A 26,889-nucleotide genomic window follows, 5' to 3' on the forward strand; every position below is an offset into this window, starting at 1 on the left:
CTCACCTCCCTGTTACCTGCCTCAGGGCCTTTGCGCAGGCTGCTGTCCAGCCCTGGGCCCCCTATGCGCGTCTCTTGAGTCTGAGTCACTTGCCCAATTCTCCACATCTCGCTCTGTCTTCAGGGCAACTGGCGTCCGCGGGTGGAGGAGGGGAGGAAGGGACGCGGGGAGGACCGGCCGGCAGAGGGCGCTCAGGGCTCGCTGGACACCAGCACCACGGGGGAGGGGACCGGGGGTCAGCGGGACCCTGGTGGGGACCGGGACACAATCCTGGGGGCCCCCACCCTCCTCCACACCTGCCTGCAGCCCCGGGTGCACGAGGCCATTCCCCCCTCTGCGACTGTGCCAGAGTCCGGCCGCCGGACCCCGCGCCCCCGTGGGCAGTCCCCTGCCTCCGCTCTTGGCCGGCGGGGTGGGGGCGGCGGGAGCGGAGCACGTGGCTCGGGGTCCGGGGAGCCCCCCCACCCCCCCGGCACTGGCGGTCCCCGCGGTGTCCGGGCCGCGGGGCCGGCGGCGGGAGCGGCGCGCGCGGGCGGGCGCGGGCAGGGGGCGCGCGGGGGCGCGGCCGGGCGGGGTCGGCGGGCGAGATGTGCGAGCGGGCGGCGCGCCTGTGCAGGGCCGGCGCGCACAGGCTGCTCCGGGAGCCGCCGCCGCAGGGCCGCGCGCTGGGCGGGCTGCTGCGCTGGGTGGGCGCCAGGATGGGCGAGCCCCGCGCACCGCTCGTCCCCGACATTCCCATCGCAGACCCCGACCCCGGGCCCGCCGCGCCGCGCGGGGGCACGGCCGTCATCCTGGACGTGAGTATGCGCCGGACCCTCCGCCCAGCGCGGCTGGGTGCCAGTCCGTAGCCGGGATCCGAGGACCCTCTCCTCCATCCGCTCCTGCACGTTCCCGCATCCCCGCATCCCTTCGCTGGGACCCTCCGCGGCGCGAAGACCCCAAGCGCAAGCCCCAACTCTCATTGCCGCTGAGGCGCCTGTCCCCCAATCCAGACCGCACGATCCTCTCCATCTCCTCCCTCCACTTTCACTCATCCCCACATCTCCACATCCCATACCTGGGACCCCTTCTTCCCTCAGGGACCCCCTCCCCAACCCTCAACTCCACCCGGACTGTACGATCCTCATCTCCATCCTTTTCATCCACTTCCTTCCATCCCCACCTCTCATAGCCGGAACCCCCCTCCGAGTGTAGACCTCAAGCCCCCAGCCCCGCACCCAGATCAGGACCCTCTTCCTCAGTCCCCTCCCTCTGTGTTCCCGTTTCCACTCATCCCTTAGCTAGGACCCTACTCCTCTTTCATCGCGGCTGGGGCGCCTGTTCCCACTGGAACTCCACGACCCTCTACATCCCCTCCCTTCACATTCCTGCACCCCCACACCCCCGCATCACATATCCCGGACCCCTAGAGCTTCCATAAGCCTGGCTACTATTCCCCTCTTCTGGTCCTAACCAGACCTTCTCACTTGAATCCCTACGACCGGGACAAGAGCCCCTGGGCACCTCTACCCCCCTCCTCTCTATCAGGGATTCTTCCCTGTAGTGATACCGCTTCCCGAGACCACACACGGCCCCTGAACCACCCCTTAACTCTTCTCTGCTAAGGAAGCTGAGCCGCCCCACCCCACCCGCCTCGTGCCGTGCACTTTGAGAGTGAAGCCCCCTCCCCACCTGCTCTGTGTCCATAAAATAAGAACCATTGCCCGGACCTAGGGGTCCTCCCCCCCTCCCCCAGCTCTTCCGGCCACCCTCCCCTTCCTGTTCTTTCCTTTTGACTCTTGGACCCCAGACTCACTCCTCACCCCACCCAGCTCCTCGTGCACCGCACGGCTCCTCCCCCTCCCCCTGCAGTGTAGGGGAGTCACATGGGCAGGAGAGGGCTGGTGGCCAGTGGAGGGGCTCCTGGGACTGGTCCGAGGGGGGTGCCTTTACATGTTATGGGGTTCTAGGAGAGTCAGGGTGTTTTGAGTGTGTATGTGCACTCTTGTCTGTGTGTGTGTGCACGCGCGCGCGCGTGTGAGTGTGCCACACACCCCTACAAGTGTCAGGGGACTAGAAACCCTATCCCCACCTTGCCTCCCTTGCTGGTTCTCAGAGCCCATAAATGCGTCGGGGCAAGAGGGTTTCGGAGATGGGCGTTCTAATGACCGAACACACAAGAGTATGAACAAACACAAGAGGTGCACACACGCCACACACACACACACACACACACACACACACACACAGCAGGGGACCCAGGCAGAGTCCAGAGTGGAGGTGGCAGCTTGGCCCTCTTTCAGGGAAGCCTTATCCAGCCCTTTCCTCTGCACTTTCCTGCTGCACTGTGTGCAGCCTGAGCCTCTGTTTCCTCTTCTGTGAAATGGGGTAAGGAGTAGGGGGAGGGTGTCACTCACGCTGGTTCTAGGAGCCACGTTTCGAGGTGTCACTTGGTGCTACATCAACCTAGTCATTTCCACACCCAGGCCTTTTGGGCTCTGGGAATACCCAGAGAACACACGGTTCCCTTGTCCTGTTGCTTGTGGGGTGCAGGTGAGCGGAGCCATCTGTCCTTTGACTCAAAGAGACTCAAGGGGGTGGCACTTCCTGCCTGGCCTAGCAGAACCCCATCAGACCTCCCTGAGTCTGGGAAAACCGGGGTGGGGGGGGAGCGGGACCTGGGCATACTGTGAGCTAAAGTCTCCTTCTGGATAAAGGGAGCCAGTTCTTCCCGGACCCTGGGACCATCTCAGACCTTACAGTGCTGGGATATGAACCCCCACAGGGAGCTGGTTAAAAGGCAAGCACGGCTCAGTGAGTCCAGTGTTGGACATCAAATCCCTTCTGTGAACTGGGAGGTCTTAGCAGACACCTTGCTCTGTCGGGAGCTGCTGGTCCACCTGCCTGGGTTACGGCCTGGGTTGAGCGGCTTTTGGAAGTGCCCTGTGATTATCCCTGGGCACCCAGACTTGTCATTAAATGACCTCGAGGGGTTCAAATGTCAGCCAAACAGGGAGTGACTTCCTCTCAAAGTGCAGGTCCCAAGTTTGGGCTGTTCCCCATCCCATCCCTGCTGGTTGCAACCAGAACATTCCTGCCTGCCTCTCCCCCCCATCTCATAATGACACCATACTTCCTGTGGGCTGATCTGGTCACCAGGCTTCAAGATCACCTCCTTCGGAAGGGACCCAGGCAAGCCAGAGCAAGGGGAGGTGGGTCCCGAGAAGAGGATGGTGGGGAGGCACGGCTCTCATGGGCTCCTGAGCGCGGCTGGGTGCAGCTGTGTGCTCAGCAATGGAGGAGTCTAGAGGAAGGAGGGTCCGCACACCTGCAGAGAGTCGTGTGGGCGTGCGTGAGTGTGCAGCACGAATGTGTGTGTCTGTCAGCGGCCGTGGGCAGGCTGGCAGTGCCGAGGGAGAGGGAGTGGTTAGGGGAGGGGCCTCTGCCTGCTGCAGTCTCTCTACCCTGGGTCCCAGCCATGGGGTCTCCTGGGGAAGTTTGGGCCTCCAAGCTGCTCCTGGGAGAGAGATCTCAGCTGGGTCAAGAGGCTGCTGAGGGCCCCTGCCCAGACCCTGCTCAGGACTGACACGAGTCTCCTCTCTGCAGATTTTCCGCCGTGCGGATAAAAATGGTGAGTGTCCTTCCGGGTGCCCCACTGCCCGCATTCCCTGCCCTGGTGTTTTGTGGGTAACAGTTACGGGTAGGGACACGGACACCGATGAACCTGAAGGGGAAGAACACAGGAAGTCCAGAGGCCAACTCCTGTTACTGTTCTGTGCCTCAGTTTCCCCTTCTGTAAGCTGGAGCAGTAATAGCTGTCACGCGCGCTCCCCCGAGCTTTGGGGCGAGGTAAAGAGGAGATGCGGGTGACCTAAAGACACTTCAAAAGAGAACCAGAGAGTGGTGTGTTCATCCATGACAGGCCCTTGCCTGTCACCTGCCCCAGAGGCCCTGGTTCCCTTCCCAAGTGGGCTTGAATCCAAGGTGGCTCCGGCTTTGTCCAGCTCCTGTGTCATTTCTGGGAGCCATTGTTGACTGCCCCATGTGGTGGGTGGGGTGGGAGAGAGCTCTTTGGGATATGAAAGGGCAGGGGAACAAGCCTGGACTAGAACCATTGCAGAGGAGTGTTGCCCTCTTTGGGCCTGCTCTAGGGATGAGAAGCATAGTCCCAGGCCTCTGGGTGAAGAACCACCTGCAGATTCCACACGGGAAAAGGGGATATGGGGGATCAAATGGCACTGAAGATGTGCTAGCTTTGTGCAGAGCCTTCACGACCCAGGGAAAGAGTCCTGCCCCCCCCCCAATACAGGTCTCAGGGGTGTCAGCCTGCAGTGGGCCTCGTACTGCACCCTCCTGACCCTCTGCCACTCCCACAGGTTGAGATTTTGGACTTGTCTTCTCTGGTGAGTTCACTGTGCCCAGAGCACAGCGGGTCCTCTGCCAGTGTGTGCAAGATGCCTTCCCTCATGAGAACGAGGCTGTATGTCTCTGGGAGGCTCTCATGATAAGGACTAGCTCTGACTGTGCTACATTGGGTAGCCAATCCCCAAGGGAAGGCTAGAATAAGAGGCCTGACTGGCAGCCCAGGGTATCACCCTACAAGACTGCATTGACAGCTGGCAGAGGGGTGAGGGACCAGCCAGCATGTCCCTTCAGGGATGAGGCTCACAGGCTCTTGCTATTTGAAAGGTCACTGCAGCAGGCTGGGCTCCTGCTCATTAGTAGCACCACCTGCAAACAGCCCCACTTGGGTTGCTGGCAGAGGTGACGAAGCTCCAGGACAACTTGTCTCCTCTAATTGGACCAGAGGCCAAGTGGAGGATATTTTCCTCTTAATAGCTCATACGTGCTCATTAGGCTTGTGGCTACCACCCAAGGTAAATGTCAGAAGGCTTCTAATCAGAGGATCTACACACCCTGTCCTTCAGCTCCCTGTTCTCTCTGGGCACAGAGGATATTGAGGTATCATCTATGATAAGGGAAGCTGGGCCTGGTGTTAGCACACCCCATGCTGTGCCTAAGGCAGACATGACTAATCAATCACAGCACATATTCATTGACTACTAGTCTTTTCCATGCAGTTCAGCTACCCGATGAAAGACGGAGCCACTGACTGCTCCTTGCCTAAAGGGTTGGGGACTGTGTTGGCACCTACCATGTAGCACAAAGTCCTGCCCTAGACTACATTGAAGGTCTGAGCTCAGACTACTAATGCCTTGTAGAATGACCCAATAGAGGGAATGTTCCCTTTCCCAGAGCTAGGACCTGGGGCCGGGGTTGGGAGTGATCACTGTAGGAAGGTTGGTGGTGTCAGGTTAGGACATTACTTAAACAGTGTTGGAGTCAGATGATTGAGGGGGGTACAGAAGGGATGATTGCCTGGTAGAGAGCATGCAAGGTGTTTGGTCCCTAGAAACTAGCTTCTGTTGTCTCTGTTGGCTTGTGATTACCAGTCAGTAGGCCTCAGTCTGACAACTGGGAGTTTGTCCTGGCAGTGGTTCTGGGAACAGGCTGTGGGCCACCATGTGCTCTTCTCTCGGAGACAACAGCCGCTTCCTTGCCTGTCCACTGCAGATGACGGGAAGCTGTCCCTGGAGGAATTTCAACTCTTCTTCGCAGATGGTGTCCTCAATGAGAAGGAGCTGGAGGACCTCTTCCACACCATTGACTCAGACAATACCAAGTGAGTCCAGGCTACTGTGGGGCGCCCTGGGGATGTATAGGTTCCTCCCTTCTCCATAATGACAAGGCTCTGTTTAAGGGCAAAAGGCTTGGAGCTCCCCGACTCACTAGTTCAAAAGTCAGACCTGTTTCACTGCCAGGCTGAGGTGGAGGTGTGAGTCCTGTATGTGTGACTGCCACCAAGTTTGTCCTTTCCGAGCCACGTTGGCCAAGAGAGAAAAGCCCCTGGGCCTGATGTAGTACACACAGGACTGATGGGACATTGGCAGTGACTCTGTTCTGAGTCCAATGTTACTCCAGACTCTGCTTTCTAAGATCCTGCCCCCAAGAACCCCCATCCCAAACCACCCTTACTCATATGCATCCCAACTCTAGCATGAACCTCACTTGTGACCTTGGAGCTTTCTGAAACCAGATCATGACATGGACCTGCAGCTCAGCCACGCGCGCGAGCGCGCGCACACACACACACACACACACACACACACACACACACACGCCCTTCACCCACCTTTGTTCGTTGCTCCTGAATTCTACCTGGGTGGATAAGAACCACCTGGTCACCTTCCTGAGGTGATAAGGACTAAAGTGGGGGCGCTAGAGCAGGCTGGATCCCTTGGGGGTCTAGACGAGTGTGGTCTGGGCCCACGGTTACTACCAAGCTAGTTTGCAGGGTTCGGAGTAAAGTGGTAGCCTGAAGTCCAACCTGACAAGTTTGTCATTTCTGGGGAAGCCACTGTGCAGGAGTGACTTCAATCCTCAAAGCAGAGCAGGGGACACTGTCTTCAGGCCACATGAGGTCTCACAGCCTCTCTGCAGCCTCCTGGGCACCCACTGAGTGATACATCCTCCCTGGGAGCCTCAGGGGTCAGGCTAGCTAGGTGGAGGAAGAGGAGGCCCTGCTTTAAGAGGTTGATCTGGTGGAGGGGGTGGGAGGGGCGAGCAGAGTGGACCTACTTTAGGGGAGGTCAAAATTCCGAAGACATTCTGGATTCCTCCCTCCAGTACCTGCCGAAGTAGCAACTGCAAACATTAGCCCCTTGAGCTGCCGAGCATGCTTTCTGGACGCAGACAGCTGACACATCAGAAGCAGCATTCCAGGATGTCAGAGAAATTCCAAGGCAATCGCCAGCCTTGGAATCTACAGAAAACTTTTACCCGGCATGCTATTGAACGTGGGATCGACCAAAAGCAGTCCTAAGCCAGGGTACAGGCTAGGCCCAGGAAGGAGAAGGCATCAGAACCCACACGGCCGCTGCCTGGTCCCTCTGCTACAGCATCAGGCACGGATGCCTTCACACACCTCCCCCAACCCTGAGCAAGGACCAGATCCTTCTCTGCTTTGCTGTCAGGAGTGAAACCCAGGGCTAGAATGGAGGCTGACCCAGGGCCCCAAGAGTTCCAGGAGGGGTGGTGGTATTATTTTGACAACCTGTGATAATCACAGCCCACCCTGCAGCCTCCCACCCCCCGCCGCCCTGCCCACCCCCACTGCCACCCCACCCCCCACCCTGCTCCCAGGCTCATCCCCTCATTGGTCCCTTCTACTCAGGATATGGCCCACAGGCTTTGAGGGAAATATTGAGCAGCCAGGTGGGGTGGCATAGGTCTGTAACCACAACAGTCAGGAGGCTGAGGCAGGAGGATCATGAGAGTTCAAGGCCAGCCCGGGTTACATAATGTAACCTTATCTCAAAATAAGAGAAGAAAACAGACCCTGGTGGGCGGGCAGGCGGCTCCCGCTCCAGCCTCTGCTATGAAGTGGCATTCGCAATATCGGGGCAGAGGGGGCCACCCAAATGTTTCAAGGACTACACAGAGGGTCAGAAACAGGCCTGCTGACTCTCTCTTCCTCATCCTCATTACCGCCCTCCCTCTCTCCCTCTACAGTCATGTGGACACCAAGGAACTGTGTGGTAAGTACCTGGATCTACAGCCACCACGGTGTGGGCAAGATTACCCAGAGGTGGGCAAAGCCGTGTGGACCTGGGTGGGGCTGGTGGGAGGGCCCCAGGGAGAGGCTGGAATCCTCTGTGACCCCTGACCTTTGCCACCTCCTTCCCCAGATTACTTTGTGGACCACATGGGAGACTATGAGGATGTCCTGGCCTCCCTGGAGACCTTGAACCACTCGGTCCTGAAAGCCATGGGCTACACCAAGAAGGTCAGTGGATGCGGGTAGTATACTCCAGAAACTGGGGCCTGAGTGAGTGCCGGCTGATTCTAGGTTTCTCTGAGCATTGTTGTTCAAGGGTGTCTGGATCTGTGGTGACAGATGTTGGTGAGGAGCCAAGACAAACCACGTAGAGAGAGAAGCACCTTGGTGGCTAGCCCTGTCCAGTAGGGTGTGCGTCAGCGTGTGAGGGCCTTTCCCAGGGGCACGCCTGGCCCTGGTGTGGATACCTGGTGAGGGCAGGAATCCCCGAATGATGGGCTCCTTCAGGGGCGGTGCAGACCTAGAGATCTGGAAGTGGGGATCTAGGTTTTATCTATCTGAACTTGACCCAGGAGTGCACTGGTGTCTCCTGAGGGGCTGGCGCATGGGCAGTAGAGGAGACCTAGCTGACCTGGTCAGTGACCAGACTGGAGTCTCCCTTTCGCTGTCGGTGAAGTGGGAGTGTCCATCTTCCAGACCGTGACTGAACACAGGGAAGTGGGTCCTCTAAGCTGCTGAACACAGGGCTACATAGGTAATGCCAGCTCCCTCAGTACCTCACGGGCAGCCTGTGCCCCGCCTGCAGCAGACTGCCATGCACCCAAACGTGGCTGAGTCTGCCCCCCACCCCCACTCCACCCCCACCCCCACTCCACCCCACCCCCCACCCCGACCACTTATCCACACATCCCCACTGTCATTCCGGCGTTGCACTGTCAGCAGTCTTGCTGTTTGCAAGTGTTTTCAGAACCTGTGACAGCCACTCTCGGGGTGAAGGGGGCTCATCGTTGCAGTTTTACTTAACAGCCCGAGTGTCCCACGGTGTCTGGAGCATTAGCAGGGTGTGCCAGGCAAGCGCATCGGCCTCCTCTGCTGTCACCGGCTGTAAGAGGGAGGGGACGATGGATTGTGCAGACCCCTCCCATCTAGGAGCAGAGCCCTGACTCCGTAAGGCTGTAATGAAGCCTTGGTCCCAGAATGCTCTACCTGCTCTTTGATCATGGCATGCAGGAGTAGAACCTCACCATCCCAGGAGGCTCAGCCCAGCCTTAGCCATGGTGCCACAAGGACCTTGCACATGTGGCCTCAGGTGCTCATGGTGGTTTCAGGTGATGCCAGAGCATCCTTAGAGGGCTTGACAATGGTAGCTGATTTTTTTTTTTCCTTCTTGGGTATCCCCTAGCTGGTCTTTTTGTAGAAAGACAGCTTGCTGATGATCTGAATGCTTTCCTTGTGTGCTGGCTAGCTTTTATTTCAGCTTGGCGTAAGCTAGATTCATCCAGGAGGAGGGAATCTCTATTAAGAGAATCCCCTCAACAGATTAGCCTGTGAACAAGCTTGTTGTGTTTCTGGATTGATGATCGATGTGGGGAAGCCTGGCTCACTTTGGCTGGTGCCACCCCTGGGCTGGTGGTCTTGGGTGCTATACAAAAGCAAGCTGAGCAAGCCAAGGGGAGCAAGCCAGTAAGCAGCGCCCCTCCATGGCTTCTGCGTCAGCTCTTACCTTGGGTTTCTGCCCTGACTTCTATCTGTGGACTGTGATGTGGACGTGTAAGCTGAAATAAACCCTTTCCTCCCCAACTTGCTTTTGGTTATGGTGTTTATCACAGCAAAGGACACCCTGTGATCCCTGACTGTAGCTGACGACTTTGATTCTGTGGGGCAGCAGCCTCTGTCATGGTTAGCTGGGTTAGTCTCCTGCATGGTGACTAATATGGGCTCCTCCGGTGACTCTGTTGCATGTGGCATATTCCCCAGATCCTAACACATCACAATGACGCCAGGCCCCAGCTTTTCAAGTACATCTCTCCAGCATCTTTCTGCTAATTGCAATATTAATGCCAACTCTTATTTTAGAACCCTCTTCAGTTCAGCCTGTGCAAAAATACGTTTCGCCTTCCCCTTTGTTCAGTCTTGCCTTGGGTGATGGCAAGGAATCTGCTCTAATGCTGGTGGATTTTTTTTTAATTTTTTTTAATGATCCGATGATCTTGCTTCAGCTATCGATGGGTGGAGTCTATTTTTAGATTCTCTCATATTGAATAGCCGGTGCTCCATGATCAACTCTCATCAGAACGTCATTCTTTCATCTCCTTTCACTCGGTTCTGTCCCCGACTGAGGGTCTTCTCGCTGCGTTAGGAGTTGAGGTGGGATGGTGGCCTGGAGAGCAAATCATATGACTCAGGCATTTCCTGTATGCTTCACCACCCCTGGAGATATATGGCAGTGTTTTTTTCTATTAAAAAACAAAACATATCCAGAGCTCTTGGGTCAAGGGACTGAAAGGGTAGGGACTCTTGTCATAGGTCTTATTTTGTTGTTTTGTGTGTGAGGTGTTTTACCTGCACGTACATCTGTGCACCATGTGTGTGCCGGGAGCAAGCAAGAGCCAGAAGAGGACATTGGATCCCTTGGAACTGGAGTCACAGATGGTTGTGAGGCACCCTGTCAGTGCTGGGAATCAAACCCCAGGTCCTTGGCCAGAGCTCTTAACCACGGAGCCGTTTGTCCAGCCCCTGGAATAGGTAGTTGATAGCAAATCCTAACTTTAGGAATAGGTAGTTGATAGCAAATCCTAACTTTAGTCATTCCTTTTTGGTGTGTTCACTTTATTCTCTAACAAACCTGGGCGTGTTCATCTTCATGATCAATTATGCACAGTGTGTTCTCATAATTGTTTTTAAAAGTCTAAACTGTTGATGGACCAAGACAGACACTTCATGCAGAAAAGAACAATAAAAAGTCCTTAGGTGGTTGTGAGGTCAGGGCTGTCTCAGTCTCAGAGCACTTCGGATACAGCGCTCAGATACTCCTCCCTCGGTCCCTCCCTCCGTTATTCTTTTCTTTCATTTTGTTTGTTGACACAGGATCTCACTGTGTAGACCAGGCTGGCCCCTAACTTGCCACCTCCCTGCCCCAGCCTCCTCAGTACTGGAGTCAGAAGCACAGGCCACTTCCAGCTGCTTCCTACATTTTACAGATGTTATATTTGACAATGTTGTCCGTTTTAACCAGCTGTTTCTCATAGGTAGCCCCGGACATTTATTTAATATGCGTGTTATGTTGTCTAATTTATTTGTGCTTCTTATTATTGTAATTCTTGTCCTCTGTCGGCTTGGGTTCATCGTTACCTTGGTCTTTTTTTTTTTTCCCCCGTATGTGCGAATGGAATGCTTTGGTTAATATGAAATCCTGAAATCCAAAAACCTGACCTTTGGTATTTTTGAGGCCACCACAGACGGTACCATGCAGTGTCTTTGTCCTCAGCGTTTTCTGAACTGTCTCTTGCATTCACTGTTTTGTGTGTGATAAAGATGGGTGACCAGTAAGTTTCCTCCCCTGTCGCGCGCATCCTGTGTGGACTCATCTTTTGGTTGCATGACGCTTTGTCTTTATGATGGTCTCACAGGTGCCTGGGAGGGACATCTGGAGAGTGGGGAACATCAGACCTGGAAATAGATGTCCTCCTGCCTTTGCTGGGAAATGCATGCAGCTGGAACACACTCTTTAAAAATACAAAGCCAGTCTGTTCTGCACATTTTATGTGACACCTCAGTGGCATTACAGCTGGTTTTGGAGAAGTCAAAGAACGTGTGTGTGTGTGTGTGTGTGTGTGTGTGTGTGTGTGTGTGTGTGTGTGTGTGTTGCTGCTGCTGCTGCTATCTTTCAACAACCATGGGTCCTAGGGATTGAACTCAGGTTGTCAGAATTGGCCGCAAGCGCCTTTGCCCGCTGAGCCGCCTTGCTGGCCCTTTTCCCTGTTTATGATTTTCTAACTCCTCTTTCTTGTGGGACATGAGAGCTAACTTCTCCGACTAAGTGGTATCTTGTCATTTAATTCTTGTTTTACTATTGTTTTTCTTGTATATATTTTCATTCATTCTGTTTGATGCATTTAGACTTTTATTGTATTTTTTATTGTACCAAATAATAGTATTCAGTTCAGAAAACAAACTATGAAGTGCCAGATTCGGATCACCCAGAACCTCGATGACGGGCAAGAGTTTGGGTGGACAATTCTTGCAACTTTTTAATGTGTAGTTCTTTAATTTTTATTTTAAGTGCCCTCGGAGGTGAGAAGGAGGTGTCAGATCACCTGAAACCAGGATTACAGAGGGTTGTGAGCCGCCATATGGGTGCTGGGATCAAACCTGGGTCCTCTGAAAGAGCAGCCAGTGATCTCAACCACTGAGCCATCTCTCTAGCCCCAATATTTTTAATATGCTGTCAGGAAATTTTTATTTGCTGCCTTTTAACTAGTATTTTAATACTTTCCCTGTAATTTTTAAGAGTGTCAATTTAGTTACTCATTTATTTATTTATATTTTCAGACAGGGTCTCACTGTGAAACCCTAGATGGCCTTGAACTCACAGAGATCCACCTGCCTCTGCTCCCAAGTGCTGGAATTAGAGGTGTGTCTTAGGGTTTCTATTGCTGTGATGAAGCTTCATGGCCTAAGTGAGTCAGGAGGAAAAGGTTTGTCTGGCTTATACTTCCACACTGTAGTCCATTTTTTGTTTTTGTTTTGTTTTTCCTGAGACAGGGTCTCACTGTGTAGTCCTGGCTGTCCTGAAACCCTCTGTAGACCAGGATGGCCTCCAATTCACAGAGATCTGCCTGCCTCTACCTCCCGAGTCCTGCCTGGGATTAAAGGTGTGTGCCACCACCTCCTGGTAGTCTGTCATTGAAGGAAGTCAGGACAGGAACTCAAACAGGGCAGGAACCTGGAGACAGAAGCTGATGCAGAGACCATGGAAGAGTGCTGCTTACTGGCTTGTTCTATAAGTCTGCTCTCTTATAGAACCCAGGACCACCAGCCCAGGGATGGCACCACCCACAATGGACTGGGCCCTCCCCCATCAATCACTAATTAAGAAAATGCCCTACAGGCCTGCCTACAGCCAGATCTTATGGAGGTGTTTTCTCAATCGAGACTCCCCCCTCTCTGATGACTCTAACCTGTGTCAAGTTGACATAAAACTAGCCGGCACAAGGTGTGTCCTACCATGCCTGGCTGAGAGTGTCTCTTAAATATTCTTACTTGAATTTACTAATTTTTCATTTATGATTGGCATGAGTTGATTTCTAAGATTTTAATGTTGTAAATATATTCATATTATATGTAATATACATATCATACTATGACTCTCACCCAGTGCAGAGAGATCTGTTCCCTCTTTATTCTTAAGAAGTGATGATCAGAACTGGGTGCTTACTGGTCTAAAGAATATGAACAAGAGGCTGGAGAGATAGCTCGGAGGTTACCAATGCTTGTTGCTCTTCCGGAAGACCTGAGTTCAGTCCCTGTTCACAACTCTTCTAACTCCAGCTTCCTCTTCTGGCCTCCACAGGCACCCGAGCATCCAGAAAAATAAAAAGAAATCTTAAAAAGAATATGAACAAGTTGAATGTAGTGATACAGATCTGTCACTCTAGCTACTGTCCAGGCTGAGGCAGGAGGATTGTTACGAGTTCCAAGCCAGACAGAGACCCAGTCTCAAAAAAGAATATGAAGAGCCGAAGCCTCTTGATACTCGGCCGACTTGCTTTTTATGACAGCTGTGTCCCTGACACCAAGCTCAGCAAGGCTCACAGCAGCCTCGCACCAGCCCCGAGGATGAACTAACAGCCTGGTGCACACTGCGTCCTCAGCCTCCTTATCTCTTGTCCTGTTTTCTCATTTAAGCTGCAGCGCCCTGGCGGTAAGGCAGCTGGCCCTGTCTGCCTGATCAAGTGTGATTGCAGAACCTCTCTGCACCGGCTTCTGTCTGCAAAGCCTTTGCTACTCTGATGGGGTGCGGGCCGGCTGCATCTTGTTTAATCAGCTCTGGAACAGTGTCTGCACCCGGGAGACCATGGCTGCCTTTTTTCATTATGAATGTTCCATCCAGGCTGGCGGCTCTTGCAGTCCTTTGTTCTTCCTCTGTTTCATTCTTCCTTCACCTCTTTTACACTCTTCCTTTTGATGGTCTGCTCTGCTTCATTGATTATGACTTAGAAGATAAAAATCTTCATTTTCATCGTATTAGTGGCTTCTGGAGCCAGGCATAGTGGCGAACGCATTTAATCCCAGCACTCAGGACAAAGAGGCAGATGGATCTATGTGAGTTCAAGCCCAGCCTGGTCTACAAAGGAGTTCCAGGAAAGCCAGGACTACATATGAGACCCTGTCTCAAACGCGCACACACACACACACACACACACACACACACACACACACGCAAAAATAAGTAAATAAGTGAACAATTAGTGGCTAACAGTTTTCTTTCTTTACCTCGGAAGCCACTGCTCACACAGCTCTCCTCTTTGGGGACCTTTCTCTGTGGCTTGAGCCTGGATGTTAGGGGAGATTCTCAATCGATTGCTGTCCACAGAGTCATACAGCAAATCGAATGCTCTGCAGGGCTCTGGGCAACTCCCAGTGACCTGCAAGTGGCTTGTCGCAGGTGCCCTTCACTGAGCAGCCGCTCTTGGCTGAGGAGAAAAGGGTAATGTCTCCATTGTCCCCTCCCCGCCAGAGGTGGCCTGTCTTTGGAATTCCCATTTACTGAGTTCACTGAGAGCCCTGTCAGTTCCTAGTCTGATTGTTGTGAACCCCAAGTCCTGTCTTGCTCAGAGCCTTTCCAGCAGCCTTTTTCGGGGGGGTTATTTATTTTTTAAAACCATGTTTGGAGATATTCAGTGGCCAGAGTCCATTGCTCTCTAGCCCATGGGTGGCATCGGGTTGTTGGCAAGACAGCCAGGAGCTGCCTGCACCTCAGGTTAGGATGTCTTCTCCACCAGGGTCTGCCCACAGTGGCTCCAAGCCAGGCCTCAGGACAGAATGTCCACCTTCGTGTACCCTCCCCTGCACCGCCCCCCACGCCTTGTTCCTCAGCCTGTCTTCCAGCCATGCTTCCCAATGTGTAATTATTGCTAATTAATTCCCAGTCAGAGTGATGGATAGTTTAATTTGCTTTCCTTGAGAGCCTTGTTTTCCTCTGCTTTGCCAGGGCCTGGGCAGAGTTCCAGTGTGCAGGGGGAGGGGTCACTCGAGAGGGTGAAGTCTCGGCGGCTGAGTCCCAGCACCTCTCCCCCGCCCACCCTCCCCAGGGGTGGATACCACCACACCCCTGTTGACCCTAAGAAGCCAGGCTTCTCTGCAACCTTCTGCAGAGGCAGGAATCGTAACGAGGGACCTCAGTGCTGAAGTCTTGTCAGAAGGAGAGGTTCTGCCGCGCACCGTACAGCGTCCTCTTCTCTCCAGAGCGTGCTGCTCCTCATCCCGTGCACCTAGCCACCTCTCCGCTACCCCTGCTCTTGTGCCCTCACTTCTGAGCACAGGCCTCAGGGGAGTTCTTTGGGAGTCATTTCACCTTCCTGCCTGCACTGATTCTCTTCAGTTAGTTGTCTGAACAGCAATATGAAGACTCAGGGCACAAGTCTTTTTTGGTTTTTTGAGACAAGGTTTCTCTGTGGAGCTTTGGAGCCTGTCAATTTGTAGACCAGGCTGGCCTTGAACTCACAGAGATCCACCTGGCTCTGCCTCCTGAGTGCTGGGATCAAAGGTGTGCACCACCACCGCCCGGCTTAAGAATTCTTGTAGAAGAAAGAATGGAGCAGAGTCCATGAGGCCCTCTTTCCTGGTGCTTTCTCTCTGTTGCAGCAACAGAAATGCCACTCAGTGATTGCCAGTGTTATTACCGTCATCACCACCATTATCATCACCAACACTACCATCACCATCACCAGCATCACCATTAACACCATCACCGCTACCACCATCAACCTCATCACCACCACCATCATAATTGTCATCGCCAACACCATCATCACCGTCATCACCATCACCAACACCTCCATTGCTATCATCAGTTCACCAACACCATTGCCAGTGTTATCACCACTGTCAACATGGCTGCCACCTTTACCACGGCAGCTCCAGGTCACTGTCTGTCATGTGATGGGCACTGTGCCACGCATCTTGTAAACTCATCTGGTCCCTGATGGGTAAGACGGGAGACAGCGCTGCCACTGGCTGGGCTTGGAGAGGTAATCCAAATGAAGCCTGAGGTCCCGCCTTGGCCTCTGAATCTGGGGGCCCTGCTTTGGATGCTCTGCAGCCTCTAAGATGCAGGGGGGCAGTGCAGGGCCCCACACCACAAAGCAGAGACGTTAGCCCGAGGTGTCTCCAGCCCCTGTGCCAGCCCACATCCAGGTTCTCTCCCAATGCCCCCAGGTATATGAAGGTGGGAGCAACGTGGACCAGTTTGTGACCCGCTTCCTTCTGAAGGAGACAGCCAATCAGATCCAGTCACTGCTCAGCTCCGTGGAAAGTGCTGTGGAAGCCATTGAGGAACAGACCAGCCAGATCCGGTACGTCAGTGGGACGTATGGGGGTACTCAGAGCAGCCTGACCCTTTGTATACCCCAAATCTTGGTGACCTTGGTCAAGTGGCTGCACCTCTCTTGTATCCCCCACCCCAACATCTCCAACTGCAATCTGAGGACACACTTAGGACCTAGTACCTGAGTGGTGAGTCTTACGTGGGACAGAACACGATTAGGAGGATGGCTGGAGTGGGACAATGCACTCCTGGGACCCATAGTTCTCCTTTGTTTTCACAACACTGGCCTGCTGCCTGGCCCACTTTAAAACACCAGAAACCAGTGTGGAAAGTGGTACCTGGCTGCAGGATGGGGACCCAAATGCCACAAGCCGGAAGTGGAGTATCCAGAGGGAAGTGTGTTCTTGCCAGGAACCCTGGGGATCCCCCGAGGGCTCCCTTCTTTGTTACCTGGAGAGCTGTAGCAGTGGAGGGAGCTACTGAAGGCAGGGTAGGACCAAGATGATGCTGAAGGAGAGTCTGGAGAGGGGTGAAGCTCAAGGTGTGGCTCATTTGGTCTCTGGGTACGCAGGCAAACACCTGGAAGTTTCTCATGGGTACCGTGAATGCTGTGTGCCCGGTACCTAGACTGAGACACTTTAGTCTTTTCAGCTAAGAAGGGCCTGTTCAGCTTGACGCCCACCCACATGCTGCCTATAGCTGGCTGAGAAACACCTGTCTGTTCAGAGCAGGACATGGGGCCCACCCACAGGTGGCAGCTGCCAGGGAGCCCATACCCATGGCTTTATCTGTGCACAACTTCAGAGTGCCTGGCAGAGGGGCACAGTGTGGCCAGGATGTTCTTTTGCTGCGGGGTGAGGTTTGCGTGGGTGTCCCTTGGCCAGTGAGGACCCCAATCAGATAGGGCCGTGAGGGGTTCTTAAATGACACCGTTACCCAATGTGTTTGCCGTCAGCACTTGAAAGGGCAGTTCATGACTCTGCGCATGTGGGCAGCCTGGCGATCCCGAGTCCCCAGTGTCAACAGCCACCATTCCGGGAACAGACAGCTTTCCCTTTATTGATTTATTATTATCGTCTTAATCAAACTGCCCCCTTTTTCTCCGGCTGCAGGCAGAGAGCAGCCTTGGGCAATTTTCCTGGCTGCCTTCCTACGCTCCGTGGTTCCATCCACGGCGCCACCCGCCTGCCCCCACCTGGGAGGGGATAACTCCGAGATGTCAGTGGAAGGAGTGGGTGGTGTGTCTTGATGGGAAATCTGTTCCGTGCCCACAGACACCTCAAACTGCCCCACATCTAAACACTTTTGGCTCCAGGCCCTGAGTTCCCTTGCTCTACCCTGTGTCCCCGCCCTGGAGCAGTTCCCGGGGGGGCTGTGTTCCAGGAGAAGCTGCTATCCAGACCCTGTTACTTGAGGGGCCTCCCACTCATCTCTTCATGGTCTGAGGGACACACTGAATTTGTTACTGATGTGTAGAGATGTGTGATTGACAGCTCAAAGCCTCCGCTAACCTTGTCTCGGCAGGGGAGCTGAGCCTGCTTCCTCAACACAGGAGAAAGACTTGCTAAGCTTTCAGGGGTCACAGGAGACAAATTCAAAATGTCCTAAAGGGTTCCGGGATGGAGGGGTGTCAGCCATACACCCTGTTGACTGGGATGTCTGTAGTCAGTTTTGCAAGCCCATCTTTGTGCATAAGGCATTGGCTGTTCGCCCTGCATTTTCTGGAGACCCTGCTAGGTGCCTGTTGCTGTGCTGGGGGGTGAAGGGTGCCAGGTGAGTTATGTCCATGGGGGCAAGAGATATGGGGTCAAGAGATGGGGTCCGGCTCAGGCCAGGCTCAGAGTATTTTCTTGCTGCCTTGTTGGGGGTGGGGTGTCTCACTGGCAAAAATCCAGGTCTTCCACCCCAGAAACCACTCCACAGCACAGTGGCCTCTACTGAGGCCGGGAGGGAGGAAGATACACTGTGTATCCCCAGCCTGGGCTCAGCCGTACTGGCTGGAAACTATAAGCTAAGAGGTCAGCCAGATAGGTTCCTGGCCCAGCCTTATGCCAGCCATGGAAATGAGCCTATGGAGCATAAGGCCTGGCCTCTGGAGTTCTGACACAGAGCTATGGCCCTGCTGACCATATATGTCCTTGGCCAAGTCACCTGCCTCGTGGGTCTTGTTTCTTCCTCTGTGAAAATGAAGGCCACTCTGACCATCCTGCAGATGTGGGCCAGCAGGGCAGGTCTGTGCATATTTCAGGACACAGTCAGAGCTTCATAAGTGCGTGGTGAAGGTCGTAGACATGGCCATGGTCCTACAGCTGCCCTCATCAACACCTTGTTTCTCCTATGCATACCGCAGACAGGACCACTGCAGACCCAGCCACGGCATCACCGAGAGCCCTTATGGAGGCCCAAGTCCTCCCTACATCCCCAACCACAAGCTCATGGCCCCGGAGCCTGGGAAGAGCCTGCCTGTGGGTGAGAGAGCATCAGTGGGCACTGCCCTCTAAGGGGACCCAAGGAATCTGCATTAGGTCCTAGCCTGGGGTTGGGGCTCTGCCCCAAAGGAAGGTCCTGCCCACCATCAGCGTCTCTTTCTTTCTCAGCCACAGGGGAGCCGAAGGAGGAGGGGCTGGAGGGCCAGATTAGCCGGTTGGCAGAGCTGATTGGGAGACTGGAGAGCAAGGTAGGCCGGCCCCATCCATTTCACCTTTCTCCCAGCCCTGTCTAAATGAGAGCTTGTGGGGAGGTCGAGGTCAGGACAGAGGCACCCTGGTGGGTTGGAGGTTTAGAGAGCTGGACTGAGGTCATGGTCCTGCCTAAGGGAGGGCAGGCAGCCTTCCAGGTGCAGAGAGTAATCAGTAGAGATGTGTGATCGACAGCTCAAAGCTGTGGACATTTCCAAGAAGAAAGGCAGCTCCAAGACCAGAGGCCAAAAGCAGGTATGAGTGGGAGCTAGCATTGGTTCAGGGCAGGTTCCAAACAGAATGCTGACAGTGCAATACAGCCCCAAAGTGTGGACCAGTGCAGCCTTTACAGGGACCTTTCTAGGGACAGTGTGTAACTGGCAGTACTCCTAAGGGGGCTTACAGATGGGTGGGCTCAGGTGTTCCTCTGTTGGAGCTGGGTTTCTGCCGTTGGACTTCGAGTCAGTGGCTTACCCTCTCCGAGCCTGACATTCCTGCTCGGATGACCGCGGAGATGTTCAGGAGACCAGTGTTCTTTACCAAGGCGCAGGTGGCTCAGGTCAGAGTCTGCCGTCCCAGTTAGCATCTAACCTTAGCCATGTTAGCGCTGCTAGTCATCCTTTACCAAATCCCCCCACACACACACACACACGTGTGCTCAGGACTCCCACGCACATGCCTACACCGAGTGACAGGTGTCTCAGAGCCCTGGGACTGAGGTAACATTTCTTCTGTTTTTCCATATTTCTTTTGCAAGGATCTCTGGCACTTAGCTGGGTTGGGGGCTTTGGTCTGAGGGACTCGCGGTCGTGAAGCAAGGGCCTGCTCACTGGGAAGCAGTCTGACGGGAGGAAAGGCTGTTGGTGGCTCCGTTGCGGGGCTGCCCCCCTCCCACACCCCTTTTAAGACTGCTGCCCTGCCTGGGGTGAGAGCAGCCAGCGCGGTGGGGACCTTGTGCCTGGTTGTCATAACAACTCAGTGGGGGCCCCAGGAGGGAGGCTCTTTGAAGCTTATTTTTAGTACCCCGGTCGGTCGCCCTAACAACCAGGCTTGCTGGTAACCAGGAGCACCTAGGCATCCTGGAGATGGTGGGGCGGGGTCCCCCAAGGTCTCTGATTGGCCTAAGCCAGTAGTATGGGCAGATTCAAGCCAGCTTCAGGCTCGGAGGAGCCCCCAGCTGGCCAAGCAATGCCTCCAACTGTGCCTGGAGGGCAGGGAGGATGGAGGTGCTGGGTGGTAGGTCTGGGTACTGCTGGGCTGGCCATCTGACGGTGGAGAGGCCAAAAGGCTCCTGGTGGGGCCCCAGCCCTTCGGGAGCTGCCCGTGTGCCTGTTAAGTAACAGAAACAAGCTTGGACCTGGGAACCCATCTTACCCACTGGGCACATTCTTGAGATGTGTGGGCAAGAGGTCAGTGGAGGCTGGAGGTGTGATTCAGAGGCAGGCCCTCTGTTCAAACATTTGAGAAGCCCCTGCCCACCCGCCGCTGTCTTCAACAGTGAATGCGCCTCTTGCGTGCTTCTGTGTGTGTGGTTGGCACCTCCTGCCTTCAGGCAGGGCAGACAGGCACGGAGGCTGGGATTGTGGGGTACCCACATTGAAGGAAGAATGGATTTCTATCAGGTGGGAATGAGACATGGGTTTAAACCCAGGCCCTAATGCATTGGGGGAAGCTTTAGAGCCCGGGGTTCTGTGCTGTGTGTGACGTAGTGATGACCGAACACTTATGTGCACTTGGCCCCGTCTTGGGTGCCAGGCACTGGTGACCCACGGAGCTGGCGTGGCTTCTGCATTTCTGAATCACACAGCAGGCCACAGCTGGCTCAGGGAGGCTGGGAAATGAGATGTATACAGAAAGTTTTCGGTTCAGGGCTTTGGGGGGCATCGTGTAGGCCACCCCATGCAGACCACGGGTTCATGGGGAACCCAAGGTCACTGCTAGGGGTGAGGTAAGCAGGTTACGGGTCTTAGGGCTCTTATGAAATCTTGGTAAAAATGGTATCCTGATTTTGGGCCGGCCCTCTGAGTGCCTGTTACTGCCTATGATTTCCCTGCCCTAGCCACACACCCCAAGTTTCTTGGGGGCCCATCTTGGTCTCTGAGCCTCCCAGTGCTTCAGAAGCCTGGGCCACAAGGAGCTCTTTGCCGTTTCCCTGACTCTCTGGCTTCAGGGTCCCCCTTGACGCTGCTGTATGGGAGCTAAGCAGCCTGTCCACGAGGGCCTGACCCTGGGAGCCATGCTTCCAGCCTGGGAGATCTCAGAGCCCCTGGCACACTGAGACAGGGGCTGCAACTCTGGGGGTCCCAGGTACCCCGTGCCCTGGGTGGGGCCTTGGGAGCCTCCCTGGAGGTGGCCTGTGTCACAGGCACCGCTGTGTTTTGTTCTAGACCCTCTGGTTTGACCTGCAGCAACGCCTCTCAGATGAAGACGGCACGGACATGGTGAGGCCCTCTCCGCCCCTCCTCTGCCCTGTCTCTCCAGCCCTCTGAGGAGTGTCGCACAGCTCCATATCTCTGGCCACCCTTCTCTGCCCTCCCCTCCCCAAGGGGCATGGTGAGCCGAGGCTCTGGGACTCTGATTAAAAAAAAAAAAAAACAAAAACAAACATCTGGCCTGGAGCAGAGCAAGCATCTGGCCCGCTCTGTCAGAAAGGCAGCCTGCTGGTCACCGGCTGTGTCTCTGGATGGGGCTCCCTGCAGCATCCCTCCTGGCCTGTTTGTGGGGACCCCTCGGGAGTTTACCCATTTGACCTCGTCCCCCTTTAGCTGATTTGCACACGTAAGAATGAAGAGCATGGTGGGTTTGTTTTGACCCTAATGTCTTGACCCCACAGAAACAGGGCATGGGTGGCTGGGACTTGGACTATGTCTCCATGGCTGGGGGAAGGGCCTGGCACACATGTTCTCTTCGGCTTTGGCCCACAGCACCTGCAGTTGGTCCGGCAAGAGATGGCCGTGTGCCCTGAGCAGCTGAGCAAATTCTTGGACTCCTTGCGACAGTATCTCCGAGGCACGGCTGGAGAAGGGAACTGTTTCCAGTAAGTGGCAAAGCTTTCTGTGGAGCTTGTGGGGGTGGTGACCAGGGCTCCTGGCTGGCAGTGGGATGGGGACCCGGCAGAGCCAGCCCTCCCCTAGGGGAGGCACATGACAGGGAAGCTAAGAAAATGAGGCTCAGGCTCATCCCAGCTGTAGGAGGTGGTGGTGGGTGAGTTCACCCCCAAGCCTAGGCTTACTCATCTATCAAGCAGAGAGTGTGTTGGGGAGATAAATAGAATAATGTGCCGGGCCGAGGCCATTCTGGTTCATGCTCCACTCACCCAGAGTGACCACTGTTATGTAACACAGAGCCTAACTCCAGTCAGTAATGGCTTGATTAAGGGGAGAAGCTGAGTCTCCAGGAGGGGGGAGAGGTCTTACAGAATGCAGGTCGCCAGCCTCCCCACCCCCCGCCGCCCACTCCTGTCCTGCCAACCCTGGGTAGCTCAGCAAGGTGAAGCAGGTGAGTGTGGCCACCAGTGAGGGGTCTGCACATGGCCAGTATGGAGAGAGGGTGATGGTGGTCTGGCTGGACAGAGTGATGGGGGATAGCCTAAGGAGGGGCGCCAGAAGCTGTGTGTTGGGATGGCATCATCAGGAACCAGGCTGGTCCTGTCTTCTGTGTGAAGACAGGCTGAGGGCTGCAGGGAGAAACCACACACTCCGATAAGGAGGAGAGCCTTGCTTTGGCTGATGACGGAAGGGGAGATGGGAAGAGGGTAGGCAGGGGATGGCTGGGACTTTGGCCTTCCCAGTCCTGATAAAGGATCAACTCACCAATTGAGTGAGAGAGACCAGAACACATCATCACATTGGCTGTGGAAGTCATGTCGACTTCTTGGTGCCTGCGGGTCTGCTGTGGTATCTGTCTGGAGGTCCCCAGTGAGGACAGGGCTCAGTGAGGTGCTGTACAGATGGTTTTTCTTTGCTGGACTGGGGCTGAACCAAAATTCTTGTGGGTGCTGGGCACATGCCACCTCACCAGCCACATCCCAGCCCTTGCCATGGTTCTAAGAGAGAGGAGGGGAATGTGTCACCCTGGGGTCCGGGCACCCTCTTATCCTCACCTGGGCCTTCCTGGTTCTGTTGCCCCTCCCACCCCAGCCCCTGAAGGATGGGACCCTGTCACAGGATCTGTACATCTGTGCACAGGGCTTCATCCTATGTGTCCTTCATACCCCAGCCTGCCCTGCTGTGCCTTCCTGCCAGAAGTTCCCTCCTAAGAAGCCAGCAGCCAGGCAAAGACAGTCACCTGGCTGACCGTCATCATCCTGTGGTAGCCACACTCCTATGGTCCCAGTTGTCCATGATAACCTTTGCTGTGCCTAGAGAGAGACCAGAGCAGGCACCTGCCCTGGCTGGCACATGGCCATGGGCTAAGGCTGGCAGGCACCCCCATCCACTCAAGAGCACTGAGGCTGGAGCACAGTGAACTAACGATGAGGCATAGTCACATTCCCTCACTTCTCTCATAAATGGCTTGACTTTTTTTTTTTTTTTTGGTTTTTCGAGACAGGGTTTCTCTGTGTAGCTTTGCGCCTTTTTCCTGGATCTCACTCTGTAGCCCAGGCTGGCCTCGAACTCACAGAGATCTGCCTGCCTCTGCCTGCCTCTGCCTCCCGAGTGCTGGGATTAAGGGCATGCACCACCACTGCCCAGCTTTGACTTAGAATTTGCATAGCCTTCACCCTAATGAGGGTCACCTCTTTGAGAGGCTCAGGTACACTTCCACCACATGTGGGGTCCAGGAGGAGCTGGTGGGGACAGGGACAGCACTGAGTGGGTCCTTGATGCCACCAGAGCCCACAAGTTCCTATCACTGCCCCAGTCACCAGCATCTGGCCCACCTGAAATGGAGTGACATCCCAGGTCATTCATCCAAGGGACTTGCCTGGGCTGCAGCTCATTCATTCTGGGATAGCCCTCCCTGAGTTTCAGTGGCCTCTCGGCAGCCCAGGTCTGGGCTTCCTGCGGTTGTCTTAAGGCCCAAAAGAGACAGAGTGAGCAGGGCACAGGCTGTGTGCTTTGGTTTGAAAAGCAGGTGTTTTGTGTGTAAATGTACATGTGTGTGTGTGTGTGTGTGTGTGTGTGTGTGTGTGTGTGTGTGTATACACTAGGGGTTGGGAGTGGGGGTGTTTGTGGAAGTCTGTCTTAGGGTTTCTGTTGCTGTGATGAAACACCATGACCAAAAGCAACTTGGGGAGGAAATGGTTTATTTCATTTGCATTTCATATCACAGTTCATCATCAAAGGAAGTCAGGACAGGAACTCAATCAGGGCAGGAACCTGGAGGCAGGGGCTGATACAGAGGCCATGGAAGGGTGCTGCTTACTGGCTTGCTCTCTAGGGCTTTCCCAACCTGCTTTCTCATAGAACCCACTGCCCAGGGATGACACCACCCAGTAGGCTCAGGCCTCCCACATCAATTACTAAATAAGAAAACACCGTACAGTCAGACCTTATGGAGGCATTTTCTCAACTGAGGCACCCTCCTTTCAGATGACTCTAGCTCGTGCCAAGCTGCCATACAAACCAGCCAGCACAAAGTCAGAGGTCGGCATGCAGGAGATGGACCTCTCCTCCACTATGTCGGCCCTGGGAACCAAACTCAGGTCATCGGGCTATGTGTCAAGCACCTTTACCTGCTGAGCCATCTTACGGGTCTTAACATTGTTTTCTTGAGACAGGATCTTGAGCTTTTTCACACGGATTTTGGGGGCTGAACTTAGGTTTTCACAGTCATGTGCTGACTGAGCCATCGCCCCAACCCCCAAAACCAGATGTTTTAAATCATCTAAAGTCCTACTGTCATTGTGGGCCATGGTGCTATGCCGGGTGGCCTTGTGACTGCCCCCTGAAGGCTTGCAGGGCCTGAGAGTGGGTTAAGCTGTGCGCTCTCTCCCGGGATATCCCTGGTGTCTCCAGCTCCCATTGTCCCGGGGAGGACCAATAGGGAAGACAGAGGTTGAGAGACTGTGGCGTGCATCTGTGGGCGCAGACAGCCAGGGCCAGCCACAGATGTGCATGTCACTTCCCTGCAGCGTCGCCGCGGTGAGGATGGCAGACGGCCTCACCTTTGTCATCTATGAGTTCTGGGAGACGGAGGAAGAGTGGAAGAGGTTGGTACAGCCTTGTCCCTACCCCATGCCAGGGGGTGGGGCCATGGTAAGATGGAGCTGGCAGGCTCTCTATTCCCGTTCCCTCACCCTGAAGACCTTTAGAGGAGAGGGTGGGTGGGACGGTGACGAGCCTGGCGAGCCTGGCTTCTGGTTGCAGAGGCGTCTCCATCTGGGCAAGCTTCCTTTCCTGGCTAGCTTGTGCCTTTCACCCGGAGGCAGCAGGGTGACCACACCCTGGCCCAGGCTCTCCATATGGCACCATGCATGTAAATCTCTGCCCTAAGGACTCAGTTTCCCAAAGTGCCCCCCGCCTCCACCCCTGCCACCGCCACTCAGCACCTGCCTGCGTCATCAGGTGCTGGGTCTGGATCCTTGCTGTCTGTAGAGCTGCCTGGTGCCTTGCGGCTGGCCACAGAGTACTGCGCTGGTTCAGAACACAGCCCAGGCACTTCCCTGACCTCCCCACATGGAGACACAGTACTGTAGAGGTGTCTAGTTCCTGTACAACACCAAGGAATGCTCAGGGCTGTGAGATTGAGGACGTGGGTGCTGCAAGGGGCAGTGAGCACATAGGGCTGGCTCGCAGACACAGGCTCCAGCCCCCGGGGGCTATGGCGCTGTCACCTGCACAGGATTCAGCCCTTCCTCTGAGCAGCTAATCAGGAGGGGAAAGGTCGGGGCCAGAGGTCTGATCTTGCTCCCATGGGCAGTCTAGAGCCAAAGGCCTTCCTGGGTGGATGCTCACAAGGTCACAGCCCCTGTCCCAGACAGAGCCGGACTAGACCTGGGCCCACCCCTGAAGTTCCCCACACCCCTCCTCCGTGACCTAGCCCTGGACTAACCCGTGCTCCTGGCTTGCAGGCACCTGCAGAGTCCCGTGTGCAAGGCTTTCCGACACGTCAAGGTGGACACTCTGAGCCAGCCCGAGGCACTCTCCCAGATCTCTGTGCCAGGTAGAGGGCCAGAACAAAATGGCCACTGGGGTGGGGTGCCCCAGGTCTCTGAGCAGCACCAGCCACCTTGAAGGGTCCCAGACCTACAGGGACTTTTTGCTCACTCGCCACCAGGAATCCTGGTCCAGATGCATGCTCCTCACCCAAGGCTTGGGGTATGGGCAGAGACGGGGTGAGGCCAAGGCGCCAGGGGGTACGTGTGGGGGCTCACACAAGAGGTTTAGGATGTATGTCTGCCCGGAGAGAACCTAAGACTTCCCACCCCCCCACCCAGGGCCTGAGTGAGCAGCATAGGTCTGCAAAGCCTGGCCTGGAACTCTGCCCAAGGTCTCCCATACCCACGCTACCCACTCCTGCCCACAGCCATCCCAGCCTCCACGGAAGGGGCCTTGATCCCCATAAGCCCAGCCACTGACCACTATTTCTCTCTCTCCTGCTTCTAGCTGCCTGGTGCACTTCCGGCCGAGACTGACTCCTCCTGAGGCCATGTTAAGGAGCCTAGTACCCCAACCCCTTGTAAAGGACAATACCCCTTTTCTAGAGACTTTGGTACACAGCTGTCTTTTCAATATACTAATAGAAGGACGTGTACTTGCCCCTGCTGTGACACAGAGGAGGCCCCTCCCCTGGCATCCCACACCTGACCTGGCCTGGCAGAGTACTGGGGGGTGCTGGTGAGGCCAAGGTTAGCTGGGATAGCTTCCCAGGCCAGCCTTCGCCCAACAGCTTCCAGCCCCAGCCTGGCTCTGGCCTCCCTGGCTCCTAACGGGTGAGGCCAAGCAGGACCCACCTCGGATGGATAGGCCTCTTTCTCTGCTCCCCTCCTCCTTGAAGGCCCTCTACCTGGTAAGAGCTGTGACCCTGTAGTACCCAAAGTAGGCTTGGGTAGAGCCCAGGTCCCCAGCAACATGCTAGGCCCACAGCTACCAAATAAAATCTGGTTAGAAACGATGTGTGTC

At 55.0% G+C, this 26,889-nt stretch overlaps 1 protein-coding gene across 1 annotated transcript; it reads left to right on the forward strand.

Moving 5' to 3' along the window:
• Positions 1 to 139: 139 nt before the first annotated feature.
• On the forward strand, positions 140 to 26,881 carry Necab2 (N-terminal EF-hand calcium binding protein 2). Its single transcript, XM_028875726.2, has 13 exons — positions 140 to 797; positions 3,586 to 3,610; positions 5,554 to 5,662; positions 7,552 to 7,577; positions 7,728 to 7,825; positions 16,037 to 16,173; positions 18,496 to 18,614; positions 18,743 to 18,822; positions 21,211 to 21,264; positions 21,748 to 21,860; positions 24,900 to 24,977; positions 25,839 to 25,930; positions 26,374 to 26,881. Exons 1-13 carry the CDS (start codon positions 588 to 590, stop codon positions 26,400 to 26,402), a joined length of 1,170 nt encoding a protein of 389 aa, XP_028731559.1. The 5' UTR covers positions 140 to 587; the 3' UTR covers positions 26,403 to 26,881.
• The last annotated feature ends 8 nt before the right edge of the window (positions 26,882 to 26,889 follow it).

Source organism: Peromyscus leucopus, chromosome 5 (genome assembly GCF_004664715.2).
Source record: "Peromyscus leucopus breed LL Stock chromosome 5, UCI_PerLeu_2.1, whole genome shotgun sequence".
NCBI classification, from domain to species: domain Eukaryota; kingdom Metazoa; phylum Chordata; class Mammalia; order Rodentia; family Cricetidae; genus Peromyscus; species Peromyscus leucopus.